Source organism: Dermacentor variabilis, chromosome 9, assembly GCF_050947875.1.
Source record: "Dermacentor variabilis isolate Ectoservices chromosome 9, ASM5094787v1, whole genome shotgun sequence".
Lineage (NCBI taxonomy): Eukaryota > Metazoa > Arthropoda > Arachnida > Ixodida > Ixodidae > Dermacentor > Dermacentor variabilis.
This window is the reverse complement of record NC_134576.1, coordinates 147,416,154-147,431,974: the sequence shown is the minus strand read 5'-3', so window position 1 is coordinate 147,431,974 and position 15,821 is coordinate 147,416,154. Positions and strand designations below refer to the sequence as shown.

The following is a 15,821-nucleotide window of genomic DNA, read 5'->3' as shown; positions in this document are numbered from 1 at the left end:
GTTTTGAGAACGAAAACATACAGGGCTAAATTTGAAGACGTGGACCTTCGGCGCACAGCTTGCGGAGCCGAAATGGAGACCACTGAGCATATAGTGCTGAGATGCACAGACCTTCGCCCGACCCTGGCAGAGGGAACAGTGGCAGATATGGAAGGGGCATTAGGTTTTCCCGGGGAACGAGGGCAAATAGACGAGAAAAGAGTGGCAGTAACAAAGGGGAGGCTAGATGATTGGTGGAGGAAGTCAAGGGAAAGATACTACCATAAATCGGGGAGATAATGTTTCCTGTACTTTTTTAGACAGTTATATTGGGGGGGAGGAGGGGAGTGAAAACTAGGTTAAGGAAAAGAGGATATAAAGAAAAAAAAAATAATAATAAAATAGGAGGGGGAGCAAAAGGCTAGGTGGCGCCAGCCGCCACCCGTTACAAAGGGTATAGCCGCCATCCATCCATCCATCCAGCGTCTCGCTTGTACTGTCGTGATGTGTGCGTGCAGCCGTGTGTTTGGGCTTTATAAGTGTGTTCTTTATTCTATGTTGCGGGAAGGTGGGGATGTGGTCCATGTTGGCCGTAAAGGTGGCAGTTATGCAACCGAGGGATGATCCTGTTGAAGTTTCCGGCGGTATGCGGTTTTCAGCGGTCACGCCTGTTCCAGGAGTGTCACTCGACGAGGTTACGAGCTCAAAGCTGTGGTCAGATTCCTCGTTGGCATTCCGTAATTCTCTTCGCACGGGCGCGGTATGTTGCAAAAGCCGCTTTCGCGATCTATCGTCGCGACGATAGATCGGGCTTTTTTATTATTATAAGTACTCATCCAGCTGGGGTAGGGCACATGTAACCGACAAACGGAAGTCTCAGGAGAGCACCTGAGATTATAATAAAGCAGGCGGCGCAGGAACTCTAGGGCACCCAAGGGACAGTAGGGGGATCAAAGCTCGAAGCAGAACGGTATGTAGGTTGGGGCCGCCGAGGCAGGTGTGTGCCAGGGAGTGTTCGCACGGACAGCTCCCCTGACACGCGCAGCAGACCCTCGCAAGGTCAAGATATGGCATGGTATGGTATTCCTTATGCGATGGCGCACTCCCACTGTGGGGGATTGGCCAAGATTTGGATGAAATTAGGCTATCTTTATTAAAAACTGAGAATGCTAAAGCTAACTGGAGGAAATGAACAAAAATAAAATGTTTAAGAATTCAAGACAATCTCTTTGTAGCAATTATAAAATCCTCCACGGTTGAGCAAATATCCCTGTGGCACTGTCCAAGAGAGGATGCTCCTAGAGAAAGGATATTTATAATTGAAAAGCTCAAACCAAGCTGTGTAAATCTTGATTCTATAAATTTTTTCTTAAAGAAGTGAAACGGCGGCAGAATAAGAAAAACTTAAAAGGCACCTGCGCCCATGATCTTTCTTTTGCCTCGGAGCAGTGTGCACGATTTAAGAGAATAATATGGAGGGCATCCGGTGCAGTCGCGAATGCGTCATGACAAATGTAGCTCGCGTCGCCTGGCGTGTGCAGTAATATCACAGTTGGTTGTGTGAACTTTATGCATAATACGCTTTGTTACGGTACCTTAACGCAATGGGTCTAGAGGACGGTGTTGGTACATTTTTTCGTACCGCCCTGATCCTATACCCCCCTCTTTTCATGTGTACATACAATTCCTTGCCATGACGGATCCATAGCCTCCTTTATTTTTGAAAAATAGAGGAGGCTATGGACCGATTGACCAGTTCAAGTTGTCAACTTGTCATAGGAATCACTGTATTAAACACAATTCCACGATCGGATTGTTTACTTTCATTTTTTGTTGTAACACTGAGGACTACATAGAACTTTATTTTGTATATGTGAGAGAAGTATGTGGATATCACGAGCTTAAGCCAATGTGCGATACACAGACAAAGCAGCTGCTACAACATGAACTGCATTGAGGGCCACACAACACATACGTAACTAAACGTGCAAAATATAGGGGGAAGCTTCAAAATACGCTCTGTAGCACTGCAAAGTGTAACATATATATCATATGTGTACAATAAATGTTCAAAAATACAATGCATCAATGTCCCATTTGCCTTCAAATTTATTATCAAGTTCAAGTTTACTGAAGTTTATTATGAGCATATGTACAACAGGAATCTAATGACACACCCGCAGTCAAGGTGGCTGTTCGAGGTGTGCTGGCTGCCTCAGTGTAAGAAAAAGAAATTGGGTGAATGTCGACACCAGTGCCACTGTTTCTTGCCTCTGACCTGCACGTGCCTCCACGGCATCTTTGTGCACAAGTGTGCTGGCGTGGCGAGGCGTAGGAGTCATCAGAGAGAAAGAGTATCGTTTACATGGAGAAGTGGCTGTTCCCATTGCCTGCCGCTTTCCCTCAAATGTTTCCTTGGCGACTAGGGTGACACACCCGCAGTCAAGGTGGCTGTTCGAGGTGCGCTGGCTGCCTAAATGAAAAAAAAAGAAAGAAATTAGATGAATGTCGATAGCAGTGCTATTGCTTCTTGCCTCTTACCTACACTTGCCTCCACGGCCTCCTGGCTTGCGGAGTCTGTATGAGGGAGCTGCTGCGGCTAGGCGTAGGCATTGTCTAAGCAAAAAGAAAAGGCAATTCAAATGGGAAATTATGGAAATAAATGCAGTTATGTCTGCTTCTTGCACTCTTCTTGCCTAAAAGTTTTCAAACATAGTGTCCAGTACACACCAGCACTTTGACTGCTTCTGCTTTTTACCTGCAGGTGTTGCTGCGAGATCCTTAGTATGGCTGCGTGCAGCATTGTAACACTTGGTGGAGGCATTTCAAGTGGTAGCCAAAAATATAAAGAATCATCCTTGTCTGCACGAATGCTTTCAATTTCTAAATGCAGTGGTAACTATCACTATTAGTGCAAGGCCCCCCACAACTATGCGGCAAGTGCCATAGCTCGAAACTGAATTTTTCCTTTAGTGTTTCACAAGGCGTCTGATATGTCCACATCAGATGGGATGTGTTTTGTTTTTATTTATCCCAGTGTGGAGAGAGCATCATTAAATTGTTTTTTATTTTTGCTTGTCTTGTTTTTTTGTTTATTTCTGAATTTATCAAGCAGCAGTCTCACGATGCTAAAGTGACTTATGTAATGGCAATCAGCTTTTGTTTTGCAGATAAACAACGCATTTCCTGACCCATTGTTTGACATCCCCTCACTCGCATAATATTGCAGAGTATTCTACCTATATTGACTTGCTTGACCTCCACTAAAGAGTCTTGCATTTTCAAATACGACTCTTTCCTTAAAATCATTCGACACTTCTCATAATTTCTGTACCTTGGGCTTCTGATACTCTGCATTCACCATTTTTGCTTTTTTCTGACTAAAAATGTCTTCTTTAATTTAGAGCTTAAATTTTACCTTTGGAACACACGGAAGGGCTTGCCATTGCATATCTGCATAAAAGGGAAACATGTTTCATTAAACATTTGCAAAATCCAATTGAAGATTGATGAATGCAGCTTGCAGTGTGATATGACTGAATGAGCCATAAAAGTAACTGATCTCACTTGGCAAATTAAAGCACATATTAGTGTGACGTACAAGATATGTTACACTAATGTGGTGGGTTTTCTTGCTTATGCAGCAAAATAATCGGTGCGCGTGAAAAAAATTATTTTTGCATACCCCTTGTACACACTGATTTAAGGAAAATGAGCTGGAGCTGTCCACATGATCTACTTATTTTACCTGCGAGTATGGTCAACAAAAATGTTTCCCAGCTGCTTAGTGGTACTCGGGATTATGTCAGTATTGCATATGTGCCTGTTGTCTAAAATAATTGAATTTTGAAAATGCTCGCAGCATAGAGTTTCATATTAGTATACCTAGAGGCAAATCTGGCGCTGCGATCGTTCAACCATCATGGGAATGATGGGAAGTACAGGCTTCGGATTGGCATTCTATTGACTAGCGAACTAGTCTACAACTATTTTTTTGGCAGTTTAGGTTTCGCTCCAAGCGCAATTGCTATAACCTGCAGTGGGACAGTGCAACGCAAAGCTCTCTGCCTTTGTACTGTTGCCCGAAGTGGCGACAGCGCGCTGGGCCAGCAACTGGGACAATGTTTGTGTCGCGGTGTGGCGTCGAAGCCCTGACGAGAAAGCGGCGGCATCGTAAACGTTGAAAGAACATGTTTTGAGCATTTGGACCTTGGTTTGTTAAGTGGGTTAGGTTGGCACTATAGCCTTACGTGCTTTATGAAACTTCAGAATAGGAAAAAGGAGGCACTATTGATACAAGACATATACAGTTGTACTTCTAGTGGCTTGACAATCAAATTTTATTGAATGCTTCATTATGCATTGCTCGTTTACGTGCTCATTGAAATGCGTGTTTTAGGTCTTTGAGAACACAAACTTACTTGTGGTAGGAAAGGTTGCTGCTTCCTGGCTGTAGTCTAGTGTCGCAAAATGGGTACGTGCAAAGCCACGCCGTAACGCTTCGGAAGCGGTACGTCAATATAACATATGATGAAGCCTACTCGTAGGAGGCCACTACAGCGTCCTAGCTAGCACTGCAGCAGATGTGCTTAAAAGTACTTGAAGACGTTCAGCAATCATGACAGCCGACGCAGCCCTTCGAAAGAGCTAGAGAGTTCGCAAGTGCCTGTCTTCTGCGAGAAAAGTCTCGCGTTTGCAGCGAGCAGGCGTCGTAGCAGATGACACTTGTAGCATTCCGCTCAAGGGCGCAACACTTTATCACAATACAACATTTTTTTTTCCATAAATACTTGTTGAGTATTTTTATATAAGTACATGTACGGTTGTTATTGCTGTTGCAAAAATAAATAAATAATTATTCTCTGGGGTTAAATCAGGAACAGAAGCGCACAAGAATGCATACCCTGGTGTGTCCTGGTGTCAAAACATAGTAAACCATGCTTCCATCTAAAAGCCATACAAAGTTTATGTAGCGTATTGTACATTATGTAACATACTGCAGAAATAAAATTAGATTTTACGCAATAATATTTGAGTAAAGCTTCGTTTCCTGCACCGCAACCAAACGCCGCTAGTCTAAAGATCGAAGTCATTCCGAAGCCTGTACTTCCCATCATTCCCATGTAGGTTGAGGCAACGCTCATGAGAACACCCGTAGACACTAGCGCCACATTTCCCTCTAGGTATTTATTTAGAAACTCTATGGCTCGCAGGGATCTGATGTGCATATCTGCAGTTTATGGATACATGTAAAAGACTCAGCATCAATTGAGTGCAAGTGAACGGTCCCACAGGCCCGGAGTCGATCATGCAAATAGATTCGCTGCACAAATTTGTGACCAGAAAAGATATTCCACATGAAATGGCATGCAAGGAAGTGTTGAAAATATTGCACAGTTAATAAAGCGCCTACGCTATTAATATGTGGGTTGATGCACTCGTTATGCAAAACGGAGGTGAGGCGTGCAGACAGGACACAAGGGTAGAGTATTTACAAGGAAACAACACGAGCGCCGCCCACTTCTTTACTCTTGTGTCCTGTCTGCACGCCTCACCTCTGTTTTGCATAATGAATCCTTACCGACTAGCTGAGTTTAAGGCTAGTAGCGCAGCTCACGCCGAGCAAAAAAGGAAAGAGGTAGGGGTAATCAAAGGGAGCGGAAAACAGGGTGAGCGCTAGTTTGGGCGAGTTGGTATGTCATAACTGTATAAGGCTAGTAGCGCAGCTCAGGACAAGCAAAAAAGCTCGTCCTGAGCTGGACGAGCTTCCTTTGAGCTCCCAGGACCCCTTTGATTACCCCTACCTCTTTCCTTTTTTGCTCGTCCTGAGCTGCGCTACTAGCCTTAAACAGTTATGACATACCAACTCGCCCAAACTGCCACGCTTTTGACCAACTAGCTGAGCTTTCTGTCGTTCTAAATCTCGATGCACTCGATTTCGTCCGCATTAGGCACTCGCCTCTTGATTACTTCGTGGCACAGAAATACTCGGCATCAGGCTGTTTTTCTGCTGTGGCCTTTGTAGAAGCATGATTGTTCAAAGTGCAACAGTTAAACAGATTCTTTGAGTTGCTTGTGGCTTCGCCAGTACAATTCCGGTGCGCTGGTCCGCCTGTCCAGCAATTTCTTACTGAAGGGAAACTTGCAAATAAAAACACCGCTCCGCATGCAGAAAAATGCTCTACTCTGGCGCTTCTCAAACGATTGTGATGCACCACAAGAGCTGCCTACTCGCGTGATATTCTCAACAAGGAGATACATTCGTTTACTTACATGTGAAGGTATATGCCAGAGCACTTCGGGGCTTCGGTGGCACATAAGGCACGAGTGTGCCATAGCCTCCGATGTCGACGCGCGATCGCATGTCAAACCTAAACTGCCTAAACTGTACGAAACTACTACGCACATAGAGTTTCTCACTACGCATCCAAAAAAACAGATTCGAAACCGAAATTGGCGTCATCCTTTATTGCATGAATGCGTACATCGTGATTTACATAAGTCACGGACTTAGCGATCGCTTTCTGTAAACTTAATATTAACGCACCATCTTCATAAAGCCATCAGGTATGCGTTTTTAGATGACAAAGCATAAGGTGACCTGTACTTGTTTTCAGCTCTTTCAATAGTAATTGCGCTGGCCACATTAACCAGTAGCAACAGGGCGGCGCCCTAGAGGCATAGAGTTAGTAGAACAACTCTAGAGGAAAAGCTGGGCCGACGCGGCCTATTCAAATACATGTGAAACGCAAAAACGTTTTTGTGAGATAACCCCTGGACCGATATTAATGAAATTTGTTGCATTTGAAAGAGAAAGCTGAATTCTAGTGACTGTTGTAAGCGGAATTTCTATTTAGGGCTTGAATTTCCTTAAAACAATTTTCAAATATTTGGCCGTTTGAAAAATAGAAGCACAATTTTTAAAAATTGATAGCTCTGTATCAAAAACAGATATCGCGGTTCTGTAAACGGCATCCATTAGATCATTGTAAGCGGACAAATTCGATATGTCATTTTACATCTTACGTGAATTTGTTACGTTGTTTACAAGGGTTCTGCAAAAGCTGTATTTCCATTTTACTAAATTTTTTGAGATTCATGTGTAATATATCAATTTTGTCCGCTTTAAATGTACTATTAGATGCATTTCACAGAATTGTATTATCGTTTTTCCTTTAGGAGTTACAGAGTTGTAAACTTGGCAGTTTTGTTTTTTGGAAATTTAGGATTTTCGCCAGTTTTTAATAAAAGATTGACGCCCAACTCAAAAATTCGAAACCAACAGTCACTAGACTTTAAGTTTTTCTTTTAAATGCAACAAACCTCGTCAAAATTGGTGCAGTGGTTGCCGAGAAAAACGAATTCTCTTTTTACATGTATTTAGATAGGAGCACCAGAGCTAAAGCTTCCTCTTAAAGTGATACCGAAGATCACTCTTGCTGACGTGAGACCTAACAACTTTGAAAAGATGAAGTTAAACCTGGCATTGCACCTTTTCATTCCCCAGGTGCTTCGGGGCCTGTTTTTCTACAAGAAGCAATTGAAGGAGCACTGGAGTGACCCAGCACCAAGTCAAGCCTTTGTTCTGCTAATGTGGAAGCTAGTAAAAGCAATGACAGCACGGATTCCACCTGAGGGATTGAAACCTGACTCTGAACATGAAAGGCACGTCAAGGATGTATGAGACTGCTTAAACTCATAGGAGGCTCACGCGGGAACGTCACCAGCAGGATTTCTTTCAGCAAGCACTGCCAAGGGACTAAGGGTCACCCTTCATGCCACGCTTGATTTAATGAAGTACCTTCGTGAGAAACTTGGCTTTAAGTAGCTGCTGACGTGCCGGCTGAGGCAAGACTGCCTAGAGAAATTGTTTGGTATCATTAGACGATTTTCTGGTTGCAATGACAATCCCTCTTCTGCCCAATTCTTGCTCGTTGTGAACTGTTTGAGTTTTCCGAATTGGTCAAAGCGCCCAGGAGTGGCAACTGTGAAGGTGGCGATCTGACCTTTCTCCTCAGTAGTTAGGATGCAAGCCATAGCGGGAAGGTAGAAGAAGCTTCTCACGTGATAAAGAAGTTCGCAATGCTTCCATACCATGAGTACCTTGAAAAGATGAGCGATCCGCGGCTAGTCTTCTACATGGCAGGGTATGTTGTACACGAGACAATCCTGAAGACTGCGTGCAAGGAATGCTTTGACGAGCTCCTTGTTTTCGCCGACGAAGCCAAAGAATATCTGGCGATGTTCATCAAGTTCTGCGGGGCCTCATATACCCTTCTGAGAAGCTCTTCTCATATGTAGACGCCCTTGAAACTACTTTTTTCGGTGTGGTTCAGTTACAACGAGCTGCACAGTGACTTCTTGGAAAAGCTTGTCTTCTGCCTGCAAAAAAAAAAAAAAAAAATGACGCCATGCTAGGCTGTGCACAGCATGGCCCCAAATTCACCAACCAGGTTACGAAATTTATTTTGGTCACCCGTTTGCACATTTCTACACGAAGGCACTCAACAAAAAGAGAGCGCGTTTTCCTGTGAAAAGAAGCACCTGAAGCTCAGGCGCGTCACTTAGCAGAGGCTGACAACGTTCTGTTTGAACTGCTTGTAAACTATTTAAACAAAATGTTTTTTTTTGTTGTTGTTCTCGTGAAAAAAAAAAAAAAGAGCACCAGCTCTGGCGTGTTGCGTATCAAAATATCGTCGATGACTGAGAATGGTTTGCTTCCTACAGATTCTAAGCAATTCTTCAAAATATGAGTTGTTTGTGCAAGCAATGTGTTGAAAATAAAATACTTGCTTCCGAGTTACCACTGGGAATTTTCTTGCTTTGCGTTCGATAACCAGATAAAACAAGGTGCATTCTACCATCGATGTGCGCTCAATCGGATTGTTACCTTGGCGCCCTGTGATTCGTAAGGAGCTATGCTACTATATAGCAATTTGCAGCCATGAACGAGCGAGCATATACGTAGTGTGAAGCTCTCTTATTTGTTATTGCATTCCTGACCGCGCGCGGATGATCGCATTCCACGCAGGGCCCCTGCACTGCGGCTGCTAGCCGCCGTCGCTGCCGACGTGTATGCGTGTGGCAGCGCCCCCTGGAAGTTTCCTTCCAAAGCGCCACGCGCGAGCCGGCGCGTTCATCACACTTCCCTATTCTAGCCACTGTAGTGAGCCGTGGTAGTGAGGCATTGAGTGGGATATGCGAGCGCAAGCACGTAACGAGCCGAGCCGATTCAATGCAGAAGACAGAGGAGAACGGCGAGCGCGGCGCCTCCAATTTGTTAGCTCAGTCATTGGCTCACATTATTATTATCATTATTTATTATTATTATTATTTATATTATTATTTTATACCCGATTTTCATCTTACTATTTCCTTTTTTCTCCAAACACAAAACGTTTACTTTTAAACTCCAGCGCTCAAATTGTTAACTCCCTTGTTATTATTATTATTTTTATGTACCTAATTGAACCACCCGATTCTTGGCCAATCCCCCACTGTAGGTATGTGCCACGGCCACTCAGGACAACAACAACAACAACATTGGCTCAGTGTACCGTTCAGGTGTAGAGGTTAGAAAGGGTCTTCTAGCCTCTATAGTTCAGGTCATAGATGTTCTGTGGCAGTGCTGTCTGCAAAATGATCTGCTCCGCTCCAGGAAGCTGTGGTTTTTTGTAATACGGGGCCCACTACTATCCTTTTATCACTATACTAACCAGCTGTGACCCCTCGTAAGCACCGAGTATTCAAAAATTAATAGTGATAGTCCGGCCATAGCACTCCGGCATGTTTCTTAAAATCAGTTAAAAGCGTTTAGCGACCAGCCGACCTGAATGCCGGACTTCGCATGCATAGCTCCGCTATTTTGTGTGCAGCTTCGTGAATTTGTTCAAGTGTCAAAATATGGGTAAGATGGCATGGTTAATGCGTCACGCACTTTCTCTTCCGCTTTCTTGCTGGACCCACTAAGGGTCAAGTTTCTTATTGCAGTGCAGAAACTTGTTTTTGCTGTCGCATATAGGGCACACTTTGAAAGACCAACGCTAACCTACGCTTTCTTGAACATCTTGTCGTCAAAACGGAAGGCCAGGCAAATAGTCCATCTTTGCGCAGCACACATAAAAAAGTAGATATGTGGACCGGCATTTATTTCGCAGGTGCCATTTGGGGCAAGACACCTGAAACTGGCGCTGCTGAAGGCGAGGCGAGTGGAGCCGACACTTGCGTATTCTGCAAAATTGTAGCAGGGAAAGATCCGAAGGCAACTCTTCTCTACCAGGTGTCATACATAGCTTAAGCTCATAGCCCACGATCGCTCAAGATTTAGTGTGTCCAGGAACTACAAATCCAGTGTTTCATTTCGTTTTAGGATGAAGATTATGGTGTGTTCCCAGACATTCACCCTGCTTCGGCACACCACTATTTGGTTGTTCCCAAGAAGCACATGAAGAATGTTAAATCGCTAACACACAATGATATTCCACTAGGTGAGTCTCGCGCGCTGATGTGTTTTTGTTAGAATATCGTCAAGACCGAGATGGGCATTACAGAAATAATGGGTGCATGCTCTTCGATAGCTTTGTGTCACTATATATGTAAGTTCAGCCTTTATTCTGTCGGAGGCCTGTTTTTATGTTACCAATGACCAGTGTCAAAGCTTATTGTTTAACGTACGTCGTTCAGCATTATTACCCTTTCAAATATTATAATCAGAGCAGTCTTGTAGACCACCATGAAAAATTGCTGATCCCTCTTCTATTGCTCAATACGTGCTACGTAATTTATTTTCCCAAGCGTTAAACGCAAAGCACGAAAAAGTGCCGCGTGACTAGTCGCACGGCCCTCTTCGCGTGCAATTGCGGTCTTCTTTCAGGCTTGCAAAAAACTTTTATTTAGCACGTATAGAGCAACAGAAAGATGGATCGGGAATTTTTCATGGTGGCCTACAAGTTTGCTTTGATTATTCCATTTGAGAAGTTCATTAATTAATAATAACTAATAATGTAAGGCGAAATACAAAATATAATCTGCCTTATTTTTCTCCTGACTTGCAAACAACATTACCTTGATTCTGTCCAGTTACATGGCACTCGCATATTCTTAACTTTTAGTGCAAGTTACGGAGAACACCCTGTGTACGCAGGGTGTTTCAGCGAACGCTTTCAACATGTTTTAAAGGCTGCCTGTCGCAGGTAGCTAAATTCTATTTTATAAACCGGTCAACTCGAAGTGGCACACACTACTTGCACAAAAAATTTAAATGCGAATTTACTAATTTACAGAAATTCACAAATTAGGTTTTTAGCTAATTATCTTATGACTCATATTGCAATTTACTAATTCTAGCAGTGGACTTCGCAAGGCAGCTCCACTTGGAACGAATTCTCAGGACGACACAAGTTTCGAGATACAAATTCCCGAACTTTGCAGAGAAATGCATTGGCGTTCCAGTTACTTGTGTGCTTCAGTGCATGAAACGACGTTTTGTTAACAAATTAACTGGAACGCCAATGCAATTCTCCCCAAAGTTCGAGAATTTATATCTCGAAACTGGTGTCATCTTGAAGATTTGTTCGAAGTGGATCCTCTTTGCAAACGCCATGGCTATAATTTGTAAATTGCAATATGGGCCATAGTGTAATTAATTAATAACTTAATTAGTGAACTTTTATTAATCAGTCAATTTTGCATCTGAATTTTTTTTGCAAGTATAGCCCGCTGCTTCAAGTAGACCAGCTCATGAACTAGAATTGTGATATGTGCCACAGACAACCTTCAAAGATTTTTGAAGATGTTCGCTGAAACAACCTGTATATATGTGTATGTGACATTTGACATTGCTAATTATTCTTCAAAGGCAATCGGCACATTGCAGCCGTTACCTCTACATTTCAACATAGTAAGTATGTGTGTCGCTTTTGACCCCCTTATGTTCAAGATTCCCCAGGAGGATATAATACTGAAAATGTTGTTGCAGTCTGTTGAAGCAATAGTTTTCTAAGTAAAGAAAACAATAGCACTTCTAACTGCCAGTCAATTGTTCCTTCACATTTTTCCAGTAAATCGCCTAGTTGAGATTGGGAAGCAGGTGCTGGAAGAGCGCGGTGGAAGCATGGATTCCTCAAGGTACACATTGTGTTACGTGTGGTGATGTGAAGTCATTGTAGTCAAGAAATCATTTAATGTGCTGATTGTAAGAAGGCTGAATGGTGACTCTGAATTCATTGCAAATGCAGCTTTTAACATGTCACAAAGTTGTGCACTCTTGCTTCTGAAAGAGCTGTAGTGATTTCGTCATGTCCCTATGGTAGCAGTGAACTATTAACAATAATTGCATTGCATTAATGTGCTGGTAGGTGAAAAATAGTATTAGTGGTCTAACTCGGCTACCAGCAAAACACTTGGAGAGTGGACAAGGCCAGGCTTATGTGTGTAACTATGTACAGTTGGTTTTGTGTTTTGGCACTTATTTTACCTCGTGCTTTGCACGACATTGCTCTGAGAATGCAACTTTGTTTAAGATTAGTTAGTTTTTGTGATCGCCTTTGACGATGCAGTCACCTGGATGCTTTTCATCGAAAGCCAGGAAATGTGTTGTGATATAGCTCTGTAAAAAAAGCCCTTATGGGCCCTGATGTGTCTCACAGGATGGGCTTCCACTGGCCTCCTTTCACGAGCATCTCCCACCTGCACCTGCATGTGATTTCACCTGTGGCAGACATGTCCACGTTGGCCAGCATTATCTTCATGCCTCGTATGCCATGGTTCAGTCTGGTCAGTGCACCTGTAGTGTTTCTTTTTCATAGTGTGAAGCTGTGCATGTGAAGTTTGTCAGTCAGCAATGTGTAAACAGTTGGGATATCTCAGGCTGGAGCCACCGCTTGCCTTCATAAGTCCCCTTATTGAGACCTTTGCTCCTGCATGAGGCTGTTTGCTCATTGTTTATCGAATCTTCATCTTCCTGTGACCTCTTTGTCTTGTTTGTATTATGGACAGTTTATGGTTCTTCAGGAACATTCTTGAATCGGGGATGAAAGCTTACCCATTACGATGTGGCTTGATGTCTGCAGCATTCTGCTTCTGAGTGCATGGTCTCAGGCGTGATACCAGGTCACAGCATTGCTTGCATACCTGTGAAGGCCCTGTGCAAACCAAGCAAAAGCAGAATAAAATTCCTCCATTATGGTATCTCCAGTAACTGAGATGCAGTTCGGGACCTAAAAGCTATACTTGTCAACTCTCCTAAAGTTTATGAAATTGAGCCTTTTTTTTTACGATTTGATGAATTTGGTATCAGAACTTTACGAAAAATTAATTTTCTTGGCGAAAATGTTTGTTCGTCAGTCTTTGAGCCTTCCGTTAGTGAAATGATGCAAGAGGTGTGACGGCTTAGAGCAAGCTTATTCAGACAAGTTGTGCAGGCAACAGCAGAGTTGCTGGAAAATTCATTGTGATCTAAAAGCAGTGTTGCTTGTCAGCCTTTGCTGTTCTATGTTTGCTGCTGCTTCTAAGTCAGCAGGCGAAACTTTAGAGAAATGTGTGCATATGCCCCCCCTCTCGTGGCTTCTTTTCTCCTCTCGACACTGTGTCTCTGAGACTTTACAAACTTTAAAGTTATGAGGCTGGCAGGTGTGCCCAAAGGCCAATCGAATATTGAGGGGAAAGGGGGGGGGGGTGCATTCATCTCGGAAACTGCACGTTGAATCAGAAAAAACCATTTTCCCTCCGTCTTTGCTATTGTGTCGTTGGTGTGACCGCAAAGTCGGGATGTTTCGAGATTCTTAAGGATTAATTGCCAAAAACTGAACTCATGCACTGCACATGCACGTGATCAATGAGTGTGTGTTTTCACACCATTCTCTCTCGCCACAGGTGGAGGACACCGTGGCCTACCTGGAGCGTTCGCGACTACCGGTGTCCTGATCGCTTCTAGATTTGCTCAATACAAGCTTTGCTTCGAGGCTGATTCCTCTAGTGTTGTATGTGCGAGTAAGGCCGCCTGGTTGCATTCCACGTCGTGTTCTGGTATGGTGGCTGCATCATCCACCAGCTGCCGGGAGTGACTCTTGCGATTGAAGTTATGCTCAACAAAAGTTTCAGGTTAAAAGACATGTTTTTTGCCGCAATTGAACACTCACAAAAGAAAGACACATAAAGACAACACAGGCGGCACTTCCAACTGATTTATTTTGGGCTGTGACCCAAGAATATATATATACATACACGCATGCGCTGGCTGTTCACAGATCTACGCTACCCAGCGGTCAAACAATCTAGTTTCTGATTTATAGAGCACGATAGATGTATCACTAATGCAATTTGTTCCTTTCTTTTTTATATAGTAGGCTTCCATCCGCTCACGTGCGGTTTGAAATCTACTTCTGCCAAGAATCCTAATCTCAGAAAACCGTGGTTTGCACATGCAGGCCTTGCAGTGCGCAGGCAAATGTGCCACGCCATCTTTCATTAGATTTAGTTCGTGTTCCCTGGCTCGTTCACTTATGCAGCGTCCAGTCTGTCCTATATAGGACTTGCCGCACTCAAGGGGAATTTCGTACACCACGCCTGTAGCACATCTCCCATAGGATGTGCTATGCTTCTTGCCACAGCCTTGCGAACCGGTCTCGTCGCGTGTGGTTTTCGAACAGAGTCGACCCAGTTTGACGGGGGCAGAAAAGGCAATGGGTACACCATACCGGCCTGCCACCTTCTTGAGGTTATGGGAAACCTTATGAACATAAGGAATCACTGCAGGTCTTACGGTTCTGGCTCTTTCTTCCTCCCTTGTGGCGCTGGTACCATTAACTTTCCGTAAAAGGCTTTCAGTGACTGAGGTCACCAACGAGTCAGGGAACCGTGCTTCTTTCAGTCGCTTAATCTGATTATTGAACGAGGCCTGCATCGTGTGTGTACACGATTTTTCGAGGGCAGACTCCAGGCAGAGCATAGCAATTCCGCGCTTCACAATTTTGAAATGGCATGAATTATACGGCAGCAACCCTTTCTTGGCACGTGGGAAATATTGCCAACAGACTTGTCCATCATGAAAGGTTAATCTTAAATCTAAAAATTGCAGGGTGTTACGCTGTGGCACTTCATGCGTAAACAAAAGCCCTTTGCCATTGTCCCTAAATATGTTTAAAATATCATCGCAGCACTTCAATGAGCCTTGTCTGTTAAAAAGGATTAAAAAATCATCCATGTATCTAAAAACTTTTAAAATGTTTAAAGTGCTGTCCTGTTTAAAAGCCTCTTCGAGCAGTTGGTCAACACTAGAAAAGAATATGTTGCACAGCAGCGGCGCAATACACGAACCAATGCAAATGCCGCGTTTTTGCAAGAAAAGCTGTTTGTCAAAGGAAATAAAGGTACTATTAAGATAGGCTTCCAATAATGTTAAAAAGTCCTCAAGCGTAACACCTGCTGCATTTTGAAAAGCTATGATGCCACGTTCTTCTATGCACATCTTTACGGCAACAAAAAGTGCATGATGTGGAATTGAATAAAACAGATCCTCAACATCCACAGAAAATGCATTGCCTATGGATTGTTTGTTTCTTAGAAACTGCACTATGTCTTGTGAATTGCCTGTCGAGAAAGGATCATCTACTTTAACAGTTTTTAGCGCCTTTAGAATGTGCCTACTAAGTAACGATTGCCATGTTCCACGTTTGCTCACGATGCTCCTAAACGGCACATTGGGCTTGTGCGTCTTTGCACTGAAAAATATGTTTAGCGCTGTAGCTCTCAGATTGTTAATATCCTTGGCCAACTTGTCCAAGCTGAACTCCTTACACAGCCCGACAATTTTGCTCTTTACTTTTGATTCAGATTTCTTAATC

General features: G+C 43.4%; 3 protein-coding genes across 4 annotated transcripts; 2 read left to right on the top strand and 1 right to left on the bottom strand.

The window, feature by feature from the left end:
• Window positions 1–475: 475 nt before the first annotated feature.
• LOC142557800 (uncharacterized) lies at window positions 476–8,781 on the top strand. The gene is made up of 2 exons (XM_075669930.1): window positions 476–739; window positions 7,487–8,781. The coding sequence occupies exons 1-2, from the start codon at window positions 554–556 to the stop codon at window positions 7,661–7,663; spliced, it is 363 nt and encodes a 120-aa protein (XP_075526045.1). The 5' UTR covers window positions 476–553; the 3' UTR covers window positions 7,664–8,781.
• A 682-nt stretch (window positions 8,782–9,463) lies between these two features.
• Window positions 9,464–13,945, top strand: LOC142557796 (adenosine 5'-monophosphoramidase HINT3-like). 2 transcript variants are annotated; one of them, XM_075669919.1, is made up of 6 exons: window positions 9,464–9,551; window positions 10,137–10,258; window positions 10,349–10,466; window positions 12,039–12,105; window positions 12,627–12,753; window positions 13,852–13,945. In XM_075669919.1, exons 1-6 carry the CDS (start codon window positions 9,485–9,487, stop codon window positions 13,900–13,902), a joined length of 552 nt encoding a protein of 183 aa, XP_075526034.1. In that variant the 5' UTR covers window positions 9,464–9,484; the 3' UTR covers window positions 13,903–13,945. The 2 variants fall into 2 exon arrangements, with proteins under 2 accessions (XP_075526034.1, XP_075526035.1); XM_075669920.1 differs by lacking the exon at window positions 9,464–9,551 and adding an exon at window positions 9,558–9,886.
• Window positions 13,946–13,950: 5 nt separating this feature from the next.
• Window positions 13,951–15,445, bottom strand: LOC142557916 (uncharacterized). The gene is made up of 2 exons (XM_075670114.1): window positions 14,400–15,445; window positions 13,951–14,029 (listed from the first exon to the last, which is right to left on the bottom strand). The coding sequence occupies exons 1-2, from the start codon at window positions 15,443–15,445 to the stop codon at window positions 13,951–13,953; spliced, it is 1,125 nt and encodes a 374-aa protein (XP_075526229.1).
• Window positions 15,446–15,821: the final 376 nt, after the last annotated feature.

Excerpts from the sequence above, each read along its gene's own strand:
- LOC142557916 (XM_075670114.1), bottom strand. The coding sequence starts at position 15,445 with ATGTGCATAGAAGAACGTGGCATCATAGCTTTTCAAAATGCAGCAGGT. Across the intron at positions 14,030-14,399 it reads GCGCACTGCAAGGCCTGCAT|CTGGTGGATGATGCAGCCAC; the intron begins GTGCAAACCACG and ends CACTCCCGGCAG.
- LOC142557796 (XM_075669919.1), top strand. The coding sequence starts at position 9,485 with ATGTGCCACGGCCACTCAGGACAACAACAACAACAACATTGGCTCAGT. Across the intron at positions 9,552-10,136 it reads TGTACCGTTCAGGTGTAGAG|GTGCCATTTGGGGCAAGACA; the intron begins GTTAGAAAGGGT and ends TTTATTTCGCAG. Across the intron at positions 12,106-12,626 it reads GGAAGCATGGATTCCTCAAG|GATGGGCTTCCACTGGCCTC; the intron begins GTACACATTGTG and ends TGTGTCTCACAG.
- LOC142557800 (XM_075669930.1), top strand. The coding sequence starts at position 554 with ATGTGGTCCATGTTGGCCGTAAAGGTGGCAGTTATGCAACCGAGGGAT. Across the intron at positions 740-7,486 it reads ATTCTCTTCGCACGGGCGCG|GTGCTTCGGGGCCTGTTTTT; the intron begins GTATGTTGCAAA and ends TTCATTCCCCAG.